Source organism: Megascapheus bottae, chromosome 16, assembly GCF_031878675.1.
Source record: "Megascapheus bottae isolate mThoBot1 chromosome 16, mThoBot2.hap1, whole genome shotgun sequence".
Taxonomy (NCBI): Eukaryota; Metazoa; Chordata; class Mammalia; order Rodentia; family Geomyidae; genus Megascapheus; species Megascapheus bottae.
This window is the reverse complement of record NC_143524.1, coordinates 30179564-30198281: the sequence shown is the minus strand read 5'-3', so window position 1 is coordinate 30198281 and position 18718 is coordinate 30179564. Positions and strand designations below refer to the sequence as shown.

The following is an 18718-nucleotide window of genomic DNA, read 5'->3' as shown; positions in this document are numbered from 1 at the left end:
CTCTTGAGCCTGGATGCTGTTCCTGAGCTCCTCAGCTTAAGGCTACCACCCTACCTCTTGAGCCACAGTCCCACTTCCCATTTTCTAGTGGTTAATTAGAGATAATAGTCTCACGTTCTTCAGTGCCCAGGCTGGCTTTGAACCGGGATCCTCAGATTTTAGCCTCCTGAGTATCTAGGATTACAGGCATGAGCCACCATGCTCAGCTTGTTTCTAATTTCTAAAACACAAAACTATCATTTTTCTCCTTGTGAAATAGAATCAGCTTAGAAAATAGATCTCAGCACTAGAAAAAGTAAAATATACCTCTTTGTTTCCTATTATCAGTACAATTTCATAGTTATTCTGTTGCTTTCGATAAGTTGCAATATTTTCATAAGAAAAAATTGTCATTTTTCTTCATAGTATACATAATGTTGTATCACTTGAAGTAGAGTCAGAAAAGCTAGTTGTATATTTGGATTCATAGGCCATATGATCTCTCTTCTACTATTCAACCCTATTATTATAACAGTACAGCCATAGATAATATGTAAACAAATAAATATGGTGGTGTTCTAATTGAATGTTATTTTATAAAACATAGGCAGCAAATTGGATTTGATTCAGGGACCATTTTTACAATCTGAAAAAAAAAGTGTACACAAGACAATCATCAACAAAATTATATATATGTTAAGATCACTTGTTTCCTTGTTTTGGAGTTAGTTTTGGTATCTATCTATCTATGTATCTATCTATCTATCCATCCATCCATCCATCCATCCATCCATCTATCCGTAGGTAGGAAGAGACAGGTAGGCATTATTGCCTTACTTTGTGTAAGTGTCTAGACTCATGTATAATTATCGTATCACAGTGTACTTTAGATCTGATTTCCTCAGATTGTACCATTGAGGTTGGCTTAATTCACTTAGCATAATTTGTTCTACTTCCATCCATTTCACTGCAAATGGTATAATTTTATTTCTGAGGGTTGTGTAAAATTCCGCTGTGTATAAGCATCCACTCATCTATTGTGGAGTATCTAGGCTGTATCCATATTTTGGCTATTTTGAATAGGGCAGCAATCCATATGAGTGTGCAGGTATCGTTTTCTTTTTCACTAGTCCTAGGGCTTGAATTGAGGTCCTGGGCAATGTCCCTGAGCTTCTTTTGCTTGAGGCCAGCACTCACTACTTGAGCCATAGTGCCACTTTTGGCTTTTTCTGTTTATGTGGTACTGAGGAATCAAACCCAGGGCTTCATGCATCCTAGGCAAGCTCTCTACCACTAAGCCACATTCCCAGCCCCTGCAAGTGTCTTTCTGATATCCAACTCATGATGTTCTGGGTAGGTGCCCAGGAGTAGTATGGCTGGCTGGGTTATAGCTTAGTTTTAGGTCTATGTATAATTTTTTGAGGAACCTCCAGACTGCTGCGCAGAGTAGTTGTACTAGTTTTACATTCCCACCAACAGTGCAATAGGGTTCCTTTACCAACCCTCATCCCCCCAACATTTGTTGTTTGAACTCATGTTGGCCAATCTTACTGGTGTGAGATAGAATCTCAGAGTTGTTTTGATTTGCATTTCCTTTATGGTCAGGGATGATGAGCATTTCCTTATCTGTTTCTTTGCCATTCTTACTTCTTCTGAGAAGTTTGGCCTTTGCTCTCTTGCCCACATCATTATTAGTGTTGAGAGGGATTAGTTTCTTGAGCTCCTGTGTATATTGGATATTATACCTTTGTCTAATGTATTTGTTGTAAAGAGCTCCAAATCTGTTGGCTGTCTTTCTAGGAAGCCAGTAATTTCACCAACATTCATATAGCCCACAAAACCTAAAATAATGAGTTTACCCCCCCCCCAAAAAAAAGACCGCATTTGCTTATTTAAGCCTCTTCTGTAGTATTCCATGAGGATTAAATTTCAGGACACAGCATGGCAAAAGCCAATGAAGGTCATAGAAAAAGCTAACAAATAGCTAATGCTTCAGAATCCTTTCTTTTTAGGGTTCATTATCTTACAGATTTCCTTCCAAAGTTAAATACATATTTCCTTATGGCTGATCCCTTGCTGTGTTAGCATCCCAAATAACAAACCAGTAAGAATTTGTCCCAGTCATCAATTTAAACCCAGTCAGGAAGCATTACCTGTTTGTGATGGAAGGAGAGAACGGAAATAACACAGGCTCTCTCACAGACTCTGTGGGGATGAATTGAGAAATCTACCAGTCATGTAGTGATATTTTTTTCTTCTTTGTGGATATCTCACAAAGTGGGTTGAGAAGCAGTTGTTTTGATGCCAAGATACCTTACTTTGAGTTTTGTTTGGAAGAAAATTTAGTGCTGTTGTCACCAAGTAATAAAATTTCTAATACTGTAGATATAAACAAAGTTTGAGGGTTTAAGTCCTAGGCTAATTGACAATATTGGAATTTTTTTATTTCTTTGATATATTTGCTTTTTGTTAGTAAAGAAATCTGTGATTTATATTTCAATCCAGGAGTCAACTCCAAGTTGAGATTTGAAGTTAGTTTTTTTATTTACTTGTCAAAAAGAAAAATCATACTATATTGTCACATTAAATTAAGTTTCTTAAGGGTAGGGATATGTGTTCACAGTTTTCAGGCAGGCACACATGCCTGACACCTATGTAATGCTTGTAAATACCTCTTATTATATTAAAAAAAGATTGTATGAACTGGACTTGTGTACAACTAAATTCCATTACATCATTTTTTATGTGTTGTGTCTTCCTAACTAATTTGATCATTTCTACATATTTTAGAGGATATGTGAATAAAGAGGTACTGTTTTTTAGTCTGTCCTGAGGCATGAATTAAGAGTTTGAACTTTTTTGTTCAAGGCTAGCACTCTGCCACTTGAGCCAGAGCTCCATTTCCAGCTTTTTGGTGGTTAATTGGAGATAAAAATGTCATGGATTTTCCTGCCCAAGCAGGCTTTGAGCCACAGTCTTCAGATCTGAGCCTCCTGAGTTGTTAGCCAAGAGTACCTTTTTTAAGATGGCACATTTTAAGTTCTCATATTAATTGCATATTCATTTCAAATTTATTTTAACGGAGGCTCATAGGTGGGATTTATAATTTAGTTTTGCTACCATGATAATAAAGTATGCCAACAAGAGGGAACTTGGTTGTTTTCCCTGACCTTCTATCTTTTTTAATCACCCTTGCTAGTAAATACACTGGTGGATTTGGCATTTATGTTTAGCCTTTTAAAAAATATATTCTCTCATGAAAGAAACATAACTGCGTTGTTGGGCATTTTGTTGGTTGCAGTCTACCCTGACCTTTGTACCATCAACCTAGTAGCAGTGAGTGATGTGGATAAGCATGCTGAAAGAATTGCTTTCTGGGATGATGTCTACGGGTTCAACATGTCTTGCATGAAGAAGGCAGTTATTCCAGAAGCTATTGTGGAAGTGTTAGATCCAAAGACTCTTATTTCAGACTCTTGCAGTATTAAGGTAAGTGTTTCACCAATTTTTGGTTTTATAAACATATTGCCTTTTTTTCTTAGTTATTATTTGAAATAACAGTCATTTCTCAGTTAATTTGGGCATTTGGGTTCCAGGATGCCTTACAAACACCCAAGTCCAAGAAAAAGTCCTTAAGAAAAATGGCATAGTCTTTGCATATGACCTATACACATCCTCTCATAGACTTTTTAACAATTTTTGTTACTTATATTTAATGAAATATATATGCTATGTAAAGAGTTATACTGTATTGTTCAGTTAACAGTCAATAAATTTCTATAAATATTCAGTAAAGCTGCAATATTTTAAAAATACTCAGTCCACAATTGGTTGAGTCCAAGGATGTGGTGATATACAGGACCATCTAGGGGTTCATTTTAAATGTAGATGTCTTCAAACTTTAGTCTCAAGCAACTCTAGGTTGTAATTATTTACACTTGACTTTGCTATCCCTTTGAAATTGCTTCTATGTGTATATTTAAGTTCTTTTTACTCAGTTTTAATAATCTTCAATTCTGACTCTTGAACTGCTTGAATCATTCCCATTCACTGACTCAATGAAGGAAAAAATTTGTTGCCTGTATTGTCACATGTGCCTCACCGACCCTTCTGGGCTTTATTCTGACTTCCCCTCTATTCCCCCAGCAGCTTATTTATCCCTATCATGTGTCTCATGCAGTTTAACTTATCTCATTCACATTTTTAATTCTAGATGGTTTTGCTAATAATTCTTTACTGAGAAGTCATGTTTCTTTCTGCACTAAGTAGATAGTAAGTAAACAGATTAAGCATTTTTATTAAAGTTCTTAAGTAAAGTATTAAAATTATTACAGAATAATAAGCATAATGTTTCTCAACAGGAACAAACCTAATTAAGTTGCATTTAACTTAAAGGGAAAAAACCCAAAACAACAACCTGAATGATGACTGTTGGGTTTTTCATTGTTCTGGTACACTGACTGAAAGGGATTTAGGTGAGCACTTGGGCTCAGAGTAGGCATGTACAATTTCAGCTAACCTAGCGTAAAGGCAGAGCAAGAAGAGGGGAGTGCTTCTTTCTCTCCCTCCCTCCCTTCCTCTCTCCCTCTCCCTGTGTCTCTCTCTCTCTCTCTGTAGTGATCTTTTTGTTTAATCTCCAGAACTGCTGTGAACAATAACTAAAATGAAAAGTTTAGGGTTGAAGAACAGATTTTATAAGTGTACATTTTAAAATAAAATCATTATAAACATTTAAGTGTCATTTGTTCTGTGTTCCTGCCTTACATATAAAAGGTATTTGCATTTAACTCTATTTTATTTTGAAACTTTATTCATGCCTCAGGTATGTGGTTATTTGAATTCTTTCACTGAGTTATTATTTAGTCTACACATCACAACTCAGCAGTGGTCTTCAACATGAATTTGGACTAGCGCAAGGTGCAAAACCAAAGATAATTGGCTATTTTTTTCCCTGACTTGAATCTTTACAGTTTTACTATTCAGTTTGCATTATGGTGGTTTGTCTAATAAACTTGCCTAAATGAATTGCTAAAACATTTTTCCTTTTATTAGCATGTGCTTTAGAGTTGCTCATCCTTATTAAAAATATTGATGGTGATTACAGATGACTTATAGGAAAGGTATGACAGAAAAATATTGTTATTTGAAAGTATTTTTGTATGCCTTAGAAGAACTAGCAAATCAGAGCCACAACTTAATACATACGGTTGTTTATAAGAAGTCAAGTAAAAGGTGCTAATTTTCTTTAAAGAAAAGTTGAATAGTAATGTTAGTAATCCTTATATTTGGAAAAAGGTCTAAAATGGTCTATAAATAATCCAAATTTGCACAATAGTACACAGCAATCCTGTGTGTGTGTGTGTATGTGTGTGTAAAATTAATTTATTTTTAGTAGTTTTATAGTAGTTTTAAACTAATTTCTTTCTTTCTCTTCTTTATAATGGGTAGCATATAGATTGCCATACTACATCTATCTCAGATTTGGAGTTTTCATCAGATTTTACCATGAAGATCACAAAGTCATCCATGTGCACAGTAAGCTATTTCTATTTTTTATTTGTTTTGTTGTGCTAGGCCTGAGGCTTGAACTCAGGGCTTGGGCTCTGTCACTAGGCTTTTTTGCTCAATGCTAACATTCTGCCTCTTGAACCACAGCTCCACTTCTGGCCTTTTGGAGCTAAGAGTTTCACAGACTTCCCTGCAAGAATTGGCTTTCTAAACTGTAATATCAGATCTCAACTTCCTGAGTAACTAGAATTACAAGCATGAGCCAGTTACACCCAGTCTCCTTTCATGAATTTACTAGCAGTGTAATTGACTGGCAGGCTAATGAATTAATTATCTGGCTTTTGATAAATGAAAGTAACTATTGCTTTTGACAGTCTATTTTTGCTTTAGCAAGCCACTGAACAGATCTTATTTAATAGGTGAGTAGACTAAAAGAAAGTTGGGTTAGTTTAATAGACAAACACAGTAGGAAATTATGCCTACATAATTTTTATCTTTTTAAATCAAATTATTATCAATCTTAGAATTAATCAAGAGCATTCAAATTCCTCTTCAAAGACAAAAATTTATATCTTGGGGCCAGGAGTTTGGCCTAGTGGTAGAGTGCTTGCCTAGCATGCACGAAGACCCGGGTTTGATTCCTCAGTACCCCACATACATAGCAAAAAGCTGGAAGTGGTGCTGAGGCTCAAGTGGTAGAGTGCTAGCCTTGAGAAAGTCCAAGGACAGTGCTCAAGCCCTGAGCTCAAGCCCAGGACTGGCAAAAAAAAAATTTTATCTTACTCCTTCCAGCAACTCTTAACACTTTATATATATATATATATATATATATATATATATATATATATATATATGATCTAATGCTTTATACTTATTTATGAAAAATAAGCAGGAGCTGATATTGATTTATGTTTCTTTTAGGAAGCAGCTTGGCATACAAGAAAAAGTATGGGTTTTAGAAAAATTAGACCTCCTAGTGGAGCGCTTTTCTGTTCTTTTTTGGCAGAACTGGGCTTTTGAATTCAGTGCCTTGTACTTCCTAGGCTGGTAGTCCACCATTGAGGTATACCTCCAGACCTTTTTTTGCAGTAATTAAATTTAGGGTCTCACTTGCTGAAACGACCACACCCAATTTTTTTGTTTTCAGAGGGAGTCTTTGAGCTTTACTCTGGAGGGCTGTCTTGGAGCCATAGTCGTTCCAATCTCAACCTTCTGTGAGTCCAGGATATCAGGGCATGCCATTGTACCCTATGGGTATGAGTTGAGAAGAGTGCTCATAAACTTTTCTTCCTCATCTTCCCATGTAATTAGGATTAGGGGAGTGAGCCACTGGCATTTGTATCCTGTTTGATGTTTTGAGATTGGGTCTCAGTCTCCTAGGCTGGCCTTAAACTCCATCTAGCTTTTACCATATTTTGATATTAATAATTCTTAGGAATTTTAAGAGAAACAATCGTGGTTAATAAAAATTGATCAGTCTATAAAGAAAATCATAGAAATTATTTGTCATATCACCAGTATTGTTGAGTACTATTTCAAATCCACGTTCCAGTGCACTTGACATAAGTTAGAACAGATATAAAATGAATGGAAATGTGAAAAACTCTATTTGTGTGTCTTTTGCTTAGTTAATTTATATTTTAAAGTAAAACAATTAAGAGTTCCATAAGAAAAATGTATTTGAGGACTGGGAGTTTGGCCTAGTGGTAGAGTGCTTGCCTAGCATGCACAAAGACCTAGGTTCTATGCCTCAGTATCATAGACATAGAAAAAGCTGGAAGTGATGTTGTGGCTCAAGTGGTGGGTAGAGGAAAGCCCAAGGACAGTGTTCAGGCCCTGAATTCAAGCCTCAGGACTGGCAAAAAAAAAAAAAAAAGAAAGAAAAAAGGAAAAAGAAAGAAAAGAAAAATGTATTTGAAACAAAATTATGTTCTTGAACGAGTGTACATTAAGTAAAGTTTATATTTTCTCAACTTAGCTGAATTGTATTTATAGAAAGCCTGAGCCAGGCGCAGTGGCTCACAACTGTAATCCTAGCTACTCAGGAAGCTGAGATCTGAGGATCACAGTGAGACTCTTACCTCCATCTAACCACTAGAAAACCGATGTGGCATGGTGGCTCAAGGGACAGTGTGGTGACTTTGAGCAGAAATGGTCAGGGACAGTGCCCAGGCCTAGAGTTCAAGCTCCGTGACTGACAAGAAAAAAGAAAACAAAACAAACGTTAGGAATGAAGAAGAGGTCTCAGAAGAAGGTGGAAGGAGGTTGGAGAGTTCATTTGTTTGATCATTTCTGAGTAGCATAGTTCTACAAATCATCTTAAAAAGAAGTGTTGTTTCAATCCATGTTTATGGAAACATGCCAAATACTGAAGATAAAGAGATTGTAGCTTGTAACTCTGTTAACTCATCTCAGAATTTTTGGTCAGTAATGCCCTCTTGTGATAACATCTACCAGCCATTGAACATCAAGTAACATACTACATTTTGAAAAGCTCCCTTTCTTTTAGTTCTTACAGCCATTCAAAGTGAGTGCTAATGTTCCCATTTTATTGATGAAGAATAGGAGTAATTGTTGGGCCAGGAGTTTGGCTTAGTGGTAGAGTGCTTGCCTAGCCTGCATGAAGCCCTGGGTTCGATTCATTGGTTACCATATATCCAGAAAAAGCCAGAAGTGGTGCTATGGCTCAAGTGGTAGAGCACGAGGACAGTGCCTATGCCCTGTGTTCAAGCCCCAGGACTAGCAAAAAAAAAAAAAAGAATAAAAATCATTGATTCATGGGAAGCTTTCTTTACTATTTGCTTACCCAACCCACGAAAACTATTAGGATTGTATACACTACCAAGAAAACATTTTTAAAAAACTTATAAAATAAGATATTACAGATACTGATGTGGCATTAAGACAGATCTGAAATTTGTTTCATATAAAAGTTTTCCATAGTTTTTACAGGTCTAGGTTGCATTGAAATGGGGAGAATAGATCAGTGTAAATTATACACATTCCTCAAAAATAGAAGAGAGTTGTTTGATGAAAGATGTAACATTCTCAATGTAACATTCTCTCATATTTTCAGCAAATAAAAAGCATAAATTCTTTTGTGCGCTAGTGGCTCATGCCCATAAACCTAGCTACTCAGAAGGCTGAGGTCTAAGAATGGTAGATTTGAAGCCAGCCAAGGCAAGAAAGTCTATGAGACTGTTACTTTCAGTTAATCACCGAAAACCCAGAAGTGGAGCTGTGGTTAAAATAGTGGAATGCTACCCTTGGGCAAAAAAGCTAAGGGTTAATAGTCCAGGCCTTTATTTACATCAAACCCCAGTGTCAGCACACTAAAAAAAAGTGTAGCTTCTGATTTCATTCCTTAGGGCAGCGTTTCATTTGGTTGGCCTGCTTTTTCTATCAGGAGCCTGACATGAGTAAAATTTTGTGGTCTAATTCTCTTACTGGAGTTTCACTATTGTGAGTTCCAGCTAACCACGGCTATGCACAGATCATCTCTTTTGCTTTTTGATATGATGCCAGTTCCTGATTCCCTGCCAACCTTCTGGAGCTGTTAGAATACCATAGATGCTAAGTTCTCTTTGAATAGTTAAATTAGCTACCATTATAACAAAGAAAAATTTACAGCAGAAATGTTAAAAGGGATGAGTGCTTAATTGGAATTTAGTTTCCCTCTGTGTTGTCAGAAGAGTTAATGTATTGGTGAAGGGATAGAGAAAAAAAAAAACTAGAGAAGGAAGGGGGAAATAATTAGGGACTTTTACATACAATGCATAGATTGGGAGGGGATGGGGAGAAGGAAATGGGGACAAAAACATGAGAAGGGGTATCAATGTGGGAGAAGTAATGCACCTACTGTCTGACAAATGTAACTGTAACCCCTCTATACATTACCCCAATAATAAAGAATTTTTTAAAAATGCATAATATCAGGATTTGTCCTGGAAATAAGTACAAACCTTCACATATACTACATTATTTTTTTTGTTTTTATGCTTGAGGCTTGATTACAGAGCTACGATAATTTCTGATATTTAAGCCCATGTTTAAATATACACAACCATTTATTTCTTAACGAGCTTCTAAATTTTTAGCTTGATTAAAACTGTGAAAAAAATTGGATTTTTCACAGTAACAAGATGCTAACAATACCTCCTTTGGATTTAATGTCAATAGCTTGTGTGCTCTAGACTGATAGTGCCTTTAGAAAGCTTCTTAAGGTTTTTAGAACCTTTTATTGAAAAACATCTTTCCTTTGCAGGCTCCATTACCACCACCACCACCACCACCACCACCACCACCACCACCACACACACACACACACACACACACACACACACACGCACGCACGCACGCACGCAGTGTATACCACAGAAAATTGATAACATTTAAAATTTTATATTTTTATTAAAAATAATGAGGGACATTAGATAGAGAACTATAAAGTTATATCTTGTAAGTCCTATTTTGTTTTGTATGTGGTAGGTTTTTTTTAATATCATTTGTTAATTGTATAGTGTTCTTGCTCTATGTGTGTGTGGATAGCACCACAGTGGCTGCTGCACATAAACTTCTCACCAGGATAGAAAAATATTCACTGTCATCTCGGCACGATGGCTCATGCCTGTAATCCTAACTATTCAGGAGGCTGAGGGTTGTGGTTCAAAGCCAGCCCGGGCACAAAAGGGCTCTTATCTCCAATTAACCTCTAGAAAATGAGAAGTGGGTCTTGGCTCAAGGGTAGGGCAGTAGCCTTGAGCTGAAGAGCTTAGGGACAGCGCCTAGGCCTAGTTCAAGCCCCATGACCCACAAAAAAAAGCATTCATGTTCATAATTCTAGGTATACATTAGATGACTGTTAGTAACGCTTCCCTGTAACACATGAGTTGACCTTGAAAACAGAAATACTGAAGATGGCTTTATCAGAGTACATGCTAACATGAATGTTATTGAATATTGTAGATATGCCATCTCTTAATTGCTTAATTTTACCTTTTTTGTTTTTATATTTTATTATTATAAAGTTGATATACAGAAGGGTTACAGTTACATAAGTCAGGTAAAGAGTATGTTTCTTTTGAAATAATGTCACCTCTTCCCTTGCTCTCTGCCAGTTTAATTTTATCTATTTGCATTCTCTGAAATAATGACTGCATAGCAGTTTGTAGTTGATGCAAACTGTCCTTATTATGTTTCTAAACATTTAAAAAGAAATGTTATTTTCCTAGTTATTCTTTTATTACAGTTAACTGGAAGAGGAACTCCTAGATTAAATAAATAATACAAATTTACTTTCTAGTCTTATTTAAGATCTCTTAAAATAAGGGCCTTTATTTTAGATTTATGGAACTATGTATGTAAATGGTGGGTTTGTTAATCAAAAGTACTTCCATTTATAAGCAAATATTCAATGCTACTTGCCAACCACTTGACTTTACCTGGGCACCAAAAGAAAAAAAAAAAAAAGGACCTATTTCCTTCTCTGAAGAGGCTTATGACAGGAGATAGGCAATGAGTACCTTTCATTATCAATATGAAGATTAAAATTCAGAAATAAAGGATGTTCTGGGACTGGGAAAGAAGGTGGAAAAGTATTTTCTGGAGGAAAAATTGATTCATTAATCATTTTCTATGTAATTTCTGTTGATAGTAGTTAGTAAATGTTTTTATTTCAGTTATTGTATTTTTCAGTTCTAGAATTCCTACTTAAGTTTTATAGAGTTAAGATTTTTTTTTATTTTACTGTTGGAGTGATGTACAGAGGGATTACAGTTATATTCATCAGAAAATAGATAATTACTTGTTGAACATTATTTCCCCTTCCCATGTTTTTCTCCCACTTTTCCTCCCCCCACCCCTCCCTTAGAGTTAAGATTTTTTTTATCCCTTTAACCAATTCTTTGAGTTACCAATTTTATTTAACACCAATACAATTGTTATCAAATGAAATTGAAATGTGTATATCTCAAATTTTTATTGTTATAGTACTTTTTATTTTCATTTTAAATTTTCTAATGTTTTAAAGAAAAGAAAATCTTCCAGATGAACTCATTTTAAAATTATGTTTATTAAATCTTCTTCCAATATTTGCGAGAAAAGTCTCTGGTAGTAGAAACTTAGTTCTAAACTAATACTTGAGTATTAAATCAGCTCAGTACTATCTGGCATAAATTGACCTAATTTTGACCTTGCAAACCTAATCAGCCAAAGAAACTAATTATTAAAACACATCTGTGCTGCCTAGAAATAGTAAGATTTGTTTTGAACTTGCATCATAGATTTTAGTGGTACATCTGCTGCATATTTTTATAGGCTTCATTAAGTAAACTTGCTTTCTGGGGTGAAGAATTTCTAATTATGTGACTCTACCAGTACAGTTGGTCTTACTTGGGTTTCTCCTTATGTGAATGACCTTATGACTTAGAGCACAATCCTCATTTTGTTGTTCTTTGAAACCTGAACTTTCCTACCTAGATCTAGACAGTAGTTGAAACACTTCTATTTCTTCATTTATTCTCAGAAAATATATAAGGCCATTGTGGCTACCAAAAATAATTTCTTTTTTTTTTTCTTTTTGCCAGCCCTGGGGCTTGAACTCAGGGCCGGGGCACTGTTCTTGGACACTTTTTGCTCAGGGCTAGTGCTCTGCCACTTGAGCCACAGCACCACTTCCAGATTTTTCTGTGTATGTGGTACTGGGGATTTGAACCCAGGGCTTTGTGCATGCTAGGCAAACATGCTACCACTAGGCCACACTCCCAGCTGATGGCATTATTTTTAAGAGTGTCAAACTGAACCGTATAGGGAAGCAATTACATGATGTAGAGGTAGTGCTTCAAAATACTTGATCAGAAAAGGGAGAGTTAGGGGAGAAAAGATCAAGTGATCATCTAAATACTGTTCAATAATAGGCAATAGGTACCTAAAGGTTCTATAATTGTGTGTATATTTGAAATTTCCCATAGTTGGGTAATTCTTAAAATCTCTGACAGTATTCAAAGAAATGTGGGAAAAATGTGTTGCACAGAGACAAAGGAATTGCATTTTTGTGTGAAAAATTAGAACAAAGAAATTTATTAATTTCTTCCACAAAAAGACTTTTCCAAAAATGCCCATTGCATCCTTCTTTTTTTTTTTTTTTTTTTTTTTGCCAGTCCTGGGCTTAAGCTCAGGGCCTGAGCACTGTCCTTGGATTTTTCTCAAGGCTAGAACTCTACCACTTGAGCCTCAGCACCACTTCTGGCTTTTTCTAAGTATGTGGTACCAAGGAATCGAACCCGGGTCTTTGTGCATGGTAGGCAAGCACTCTACCACTAGGCCAAACTCCCAGCCCTGCATCCTTCTTTATAATAGCTACCTACTGAAAATAATCACAATACTTCGCAACAGTAGAGTTTAGCATAAATAAGTGTAATCTTATGGAGAAGAAAAAGCAATGAAAAGTAATATGCTTGATTGTAGGTATTCAATTTGTATCAAAAGAGAGAAAGCCAGATAAAGAAAACTTTGACTATTTGAATTTCTGAGACAATGCATGAATTGAAAAGAAAGCCTATAGAATGAGAAGAAAATATTTGGCAATTATACAACTGACACAGTGTTACTATCCAGAATAAAAGAACCAAAATATTATCCAATTAAAAATGGGCAAATGATTTGAAGAAAAGAAACACAAACATCCAACAAAATAGTCTGTATCTTTAGCCATCAACAAAATAACACTTGTGGCTGTGACTCACACCAGTGTTCCTAGCTACTCAGTAGGCTGAGACCACAGTAGAAGCCAGCATGGGTAAGAAAGTCTGAGACTTATCTCTAACTGCCACCAGAGCCAAAATTGGAACTGTTGAACAACAAGAGGTAGAACACTAGCCTTGAGCAAAAAAAAAAACCCAGAGAGCTCCCAGGCCCTGAGTTCAAGCCCCAGGAATGACACAAAACTAAAATGGAATAACTTATGGTAAAAATGAAGAGAAAAAATGAACTCTTACAAGTTAATGCGTAGTATATTAATGTCTCAAAAAACTAAAAATACAGGGCTAGGAACTTGGTCTAGTGGTAGAGTGCTTGCCCAGCATGCACAAAGACCCTGGTTCTATTCCTCAGTACCACATACATACAAAAAGCTGAAAATGGTGCTGTGGCTCAAGTTGTAGATCTCTAGCCTTGAGAAAGCCAAAGACAGTGCTGCATAGGCCCTGAGTTCAAGCCTCATGACTGGCAAAAAATAAATAAAAATACAATTACTGGGCCGGGAGTTTGGCCTAGTTGTTAAAGTGCTTGCCTAGCATGCACGAAGACCCAGGTTCGATTCCTTGGTACCACATACATGGAAAAAAGCTGGAAGTGGTGCTGAGGCTCAAGTGGTAGAGCTCTAGCCTTGAGAAAGTCCAAGGACAGTGCTCAAGCCCTGAGCTCAAGGCCAGGACTGGCAAAAAAAAAAATATATATACAATTACTATGTGATCCAGTTAGTAAGTTGATCTTTTCCTTAGAACAGTGGGAAGTTAATTATGATGGTCTTTTGGCAGAAAGTAACATGATCAAAAAAAAATCCCAACAACAACAACAAAAAAACCTACTTTGGCATAATTTTATATAACTAGAATATGGAGAACAAATAGAAAGCCACAATGGATGTGGGAGGTTAATAGTCTCAGGCTAGAAATAGCAGGGATTTACACAAAGATAGCTTTTGTAGAAATGGAGAAGTGGTCATATTCACGGATTATGTAGGAGGTATAATTAAGAGAACATGAGATTAGATGAAAAAGGAATAAGAGAAAGAATTAACAGTGATAACTCCAAGTGTTCTTGCTTTTTCACTTCAAAATATTGTGCTTCTGTTGATTAAGACAATCATAAAATTATAGAAATTGTTCTTCACTAGACTATATTTTTAACCTAGGCTGTTTCTTTTAAGTTAGCAGGTTCTGAAAACTTACTTTTAAGCAAATGTATCTTAATGTAGGTTAACTTAAAACTACTCGGGAAACAAAGTCTGTAAGAGGAGTAAAATCTGTGAGAAGCCACAGTTGACCTGTCATCCCAAATGAGTATAATAAATGGCCATTTCCTAACTTGCCATCAGTTCATATGTATTTGTCTAGAGAAAGCATCTTGCTGTACCCCATTTCACTCTACTCTTAAAAAAAAAAAAAAAGTATTTCTTTTTCCGATTTAGGTATGGTTCATGCCTGAAATCCCAGCTACTGGGAGCTTGGGGAGGAGAATGGTGAGTTCAGGTCAGCATGGGCTACATGATACCACATCTGGAAACAAAAAAGCACACCTTTTTTTAGTTCTGGATGTTGTGATATCCACTAGTTGTACAAGGGTATTTCATTTTAACAAGTCTGTTATGAGTATAATACTTCATTACCACAATCACTCTGCGATTCTCCTTTTTCTCCCAGCCCCTTTCAAAGCAAGTTCTATCAAGTTGTCTTGTTCCATTTTTCTACCCATATATAAAGTATCTTCCATACAAAAAGCATGCATTCTTTTTTTTTTTAAGGACCTGAGACACTTTTTTTTTTTGGCCAGTCCTGGCTTGAACTCAGTGCCTGAGCACTGTCCTTAGGCTTTCTCAAGGCTACAGTTTTACCACTTTAGCCACAGAACCACTTCCAGCTTTTTTCTATGTATGTGGTACTGAGGATCAAACCTGAGTCTTTGTGCATGCTAGTTAAGCATTCTACTACTAGGCCAAACTCCCAGCTGTGCATTCTTAATATAACTGGTGATTTGTAATATACTGTTTACTCTATCTGAGCTCAGCCAAAAAAATATTAAGGGATTTTCCTGTGTGATTTTTTTTTTTCTTTTTTTCCTCTTAGGATGGAGATTGAACTCAGGGCTTCAATTACAAGGCAGGTGCTCCAGTATTCAAACCATGCCTTCAGGACCTTTTTTCTGTTTGTGTGGGGTTTTTTTTGTTTTGTTTTGTTTTGTTTTCATTTTGTCAGATTCATGGTCATGGCCTGGGCACTGTCCCTGAACTCTTCAGCTCAAGGCTACCGTCCTACCCCTTGAGTCACAGCACCACTTCTACTTTTCTAGTAGTTAATTGGAATGAGAGTCTCAAGGTCTTTAGTGCCCGGGCTGGCTTTGAACCTTGATCCTCAGATCTCAGCCTCCTGAGTAGTTAGGATTACAGGCGTGAGCCACTGCTCTGGCTTCAGATCCGTTTTTCTATGATTTTCAAGGTTGTATCTCATTTTAGGCCCATGGTGACCTCAAACAGAGACCTTTCTAATCCATGCCTCCCTGGTAGTGAGAATTATATGCTTGAGCCACCAAACCTGATTCCAGAGTAATTTTGATTGTATTCTTCCCTGTATGATTGAATACTTCATGAAACTTTGTCTTATTACTTTATATGTGTAGTTCCAAATGTTTTTATAGTTGACTGAAGTCTAAGTGCAACTCTCAATATAACCTATACAATTTATATCACTTGGTTTTCTTTAACTTTCAATTCTTTCAAGCCCAAAAAGTCTTATGTGCCAGAGAAGTGTAGCCATTGTAAAAATCCCAAATTCTTCGATTCATACTTCATTTAATTGAAGAATGGATTTATACCCTCTTCTTAAAACATTCATGAAGAAATAATTTTTTGAACATCAGTTACATTTACCACTTTGTTACCTTTGAAGTATATATAAATTTAGTAAAATAGAAAAAGATCATCTCCTAATATTTAAGTCACTGTATCTATTCAGAGTGAAAACACAAAATGAGGAATTCTGAAGTTAAAAAAAAATAAGTTGTCTACAAATAGTAATTTATTCATCCTATTCTTTTCTAAAAGCCACTAAATCTATCTTGTTGTTTGGGTTCATTTGTTGTTGTTGTTGTTGTTTTCATTTTGTTTTGTGGCAGTACTGAGGTTTGTCCTTGAGGCCTTGCACTCGCTAAGCAAGCAGATCTGCATTTTTACAAAAATTAATTACTACTGGTTCTAAAACCAGGTTGAGTTATATATTTAAGAGGATATAAATATCAAATTTTTCTGAAACAACTTGAGTAGATTTAAAATCTGTAAAAAAACGTGGTACTCATTTCATTCTAGATGGGCATCAGGTCATGCTTGAAATCAGTGTCATAATAAGTTATGACAGAAATAATCACACTCGAGCAGAGCTAGAGTGTCTAGCTCTAGCATAGCAACGAGCAAGAAACAAATGGCTTATTTATCAAATAGTCAATAGTCATGGACTTGTGTAGAGCTGTCATGGCAGTTTGACCTAGTCTCATCACAAAGGCTGCCAATTAGCATTATTAGGTAGTGATGGTAAATGAGTTTGACCAGGTATTTTTTTCTCTTTGATTCAGTCAGTTATCCCTGAAGTAATGACCTATAAGAAAATAATCTTCCCAGTTTAGATTTCTTTTGTCCTGACAGATTTCTTCAGTTCAGATTTCTTTTGTCCTAACAAAAACCATTCTGAATATTGGCATCCAGATCTCCTAAAAACCTTAAAGTACCTAATATGTCTAAACAATAGATGTGTATGACGTGATAGAAAAACAAATCAATATATATGGGAATGTGCTTTGTAATACCAAAACAAATCAGGCAGTTCATCTTTATTTTTTTAAGAAAACTGGATGAGAAAAAATTAAGATGCAAGGAAGTGTTCTGAAAACCAGTTCTCTTTTAAACAGATGGACATAAATTCAAAGAGAAACATTTACAGTGGTAACACTGTGGTTAAAAGCTTTGTGCTAAGACCCACTGGACCCAAGTTTACCAGTATCATATTTGAGGTATTTAATTGGAAGTGAGGTCTTTAATTTGAAGTATTCAATTTCTCTCTCATTTTTTTTAACCTTAGAAGTGGAGATAACCCTAAGTACTACCCTTTTGGTATTATTTTGAGAGGTAAAGAATTCACTAGTTTAACCATAGGCCCCACACATAGAAGACCCTCCTTAGGATTCCAGTCAGTATTTCCCTTCATTTTCTGGTCTGGATGCATTGGTAAAGAAAGGATTGTTGATATTTGTTTCATTTTGAACACAACCATTTGCTTGTAGGGATTTAGTACTCTGAAATTTCATAGATGAGGTTTATGTATTCCTTCAGAATTATTAAACAATTTTGCTTTCTCCACATCAACAACCACTTTCTATATATATGCAAAGCATGCAATAAAACCCTTGGACTTATTCATACACCTAAGTATCTACTATGTTAGAGAAATTATATCTTGTTTTAAAATGTCAAATTTATGCAGTTCAGCTGTTTCCGAAAGCAGTAGCTGCCACCTGCAGTCTTGCAGAGTCATGTTTTTAATATAATTATTGCAGAATATTTTCTTCTAACAAATGATAGATCTGGATTTTCCTCAAAAGCTGCACACCTGGTGGCCAAACTGCTATCTTTTCTCCAACTTCAACCCCATAGATAAGGACTAGGTCTGACTGAACTCTGGGGACCCTGTGATACAAGCAGCTTTACCAGCATTTGCAGAGATTGTAACAAAAAACAAAATAAAACAATCTTGAAGGTACAAACACAAAGCCAGAACTCAAGATAGCTAGTATAATTACTTTTTTTTTTTAATGGCAGCTTGTTAATGAGAAACATGATGACCCCTGGGCTTTGCAGGGAGGTCATAACCATCTTTTCACGTTTTCAAAATGAAGCAGACTGTTTATTTCTGGAAAGCAAAGATATTCCACCTTTTCCACCCCTTCTTTTCCTGTCTGTTAATGGTATCTATGCATTTAAAGGCAAACTAGCATTTGGTAGCACTTGATCATTTAGCCATAATGATTAATTTTAATAGTTTTCAGTTTCAAACACTTCAATGCAGAGATACATTTCGATTTTGTTTTCCCTCATCCATGTTTATTTTGAGTTTGGGTGTCCCTCTATTGCCACCCTCCGCCTCCCAATCAGTTCGCTCATGCGTTCTCTCTCTATATATATATATACATACACACACACACACACACATATATATATATGTATGTATATATATGTGTATGTATACATAGTATGTGTGTGCATGCGAGCGCACATGCATGTGCATACACATATGCAAATGTCCTAAACTTTGAACTCCTCAAGGCTTTCTAGCTCTTGCTTGACTGTGTTATTTAGGAACTGGCAGTCTACAACTTGAGTCATACTTTCAATCTCATTTTTCTACCTATGGATTTTTTTTTCCTCCTCCCTGTGCTGGCTTTAAATGACTTTTCCTGCAGGTCTCAGCCT

The 18718-nt window shown here is 36.0% G+C and overlaps 1 protein-coding gene across 2 annotated transcripts in view; it reads left to right on the top strand.

Annotated features, from left to right (window-relative positions):
- Positions 1 to 18718, top strand: part of Prmt3 (protein arginine methyltransferase 3) — an 80806-nt gene that overhangs the window by 44172 nt on the left and 17916 nt on the right. The window contains exons 12-14 of one of the 2 annotated variants that reach the window (XM_090348000.1): positions 3281 to 3468; positions 4193 to 4251; positions 5428 to 5513. In XM_090348000.1, coding sequence (XP_090204126.1) covers positions 3281 to 3468; positions 4193 to 4219 — 215 coding nt within the window. In that variant the 3' untranslated portion in view covers positions 4220 to 4251; positions 5428 to 5513. Of the gene's footprint in view, positions 1 to 3280; positions 3469 to 4192; positions 4252 to 5427; positions 5515 to 18718 lie in introns of those variants that run through there. The other variant, XM_090347998.1, reaches the window with a different exon arrangement.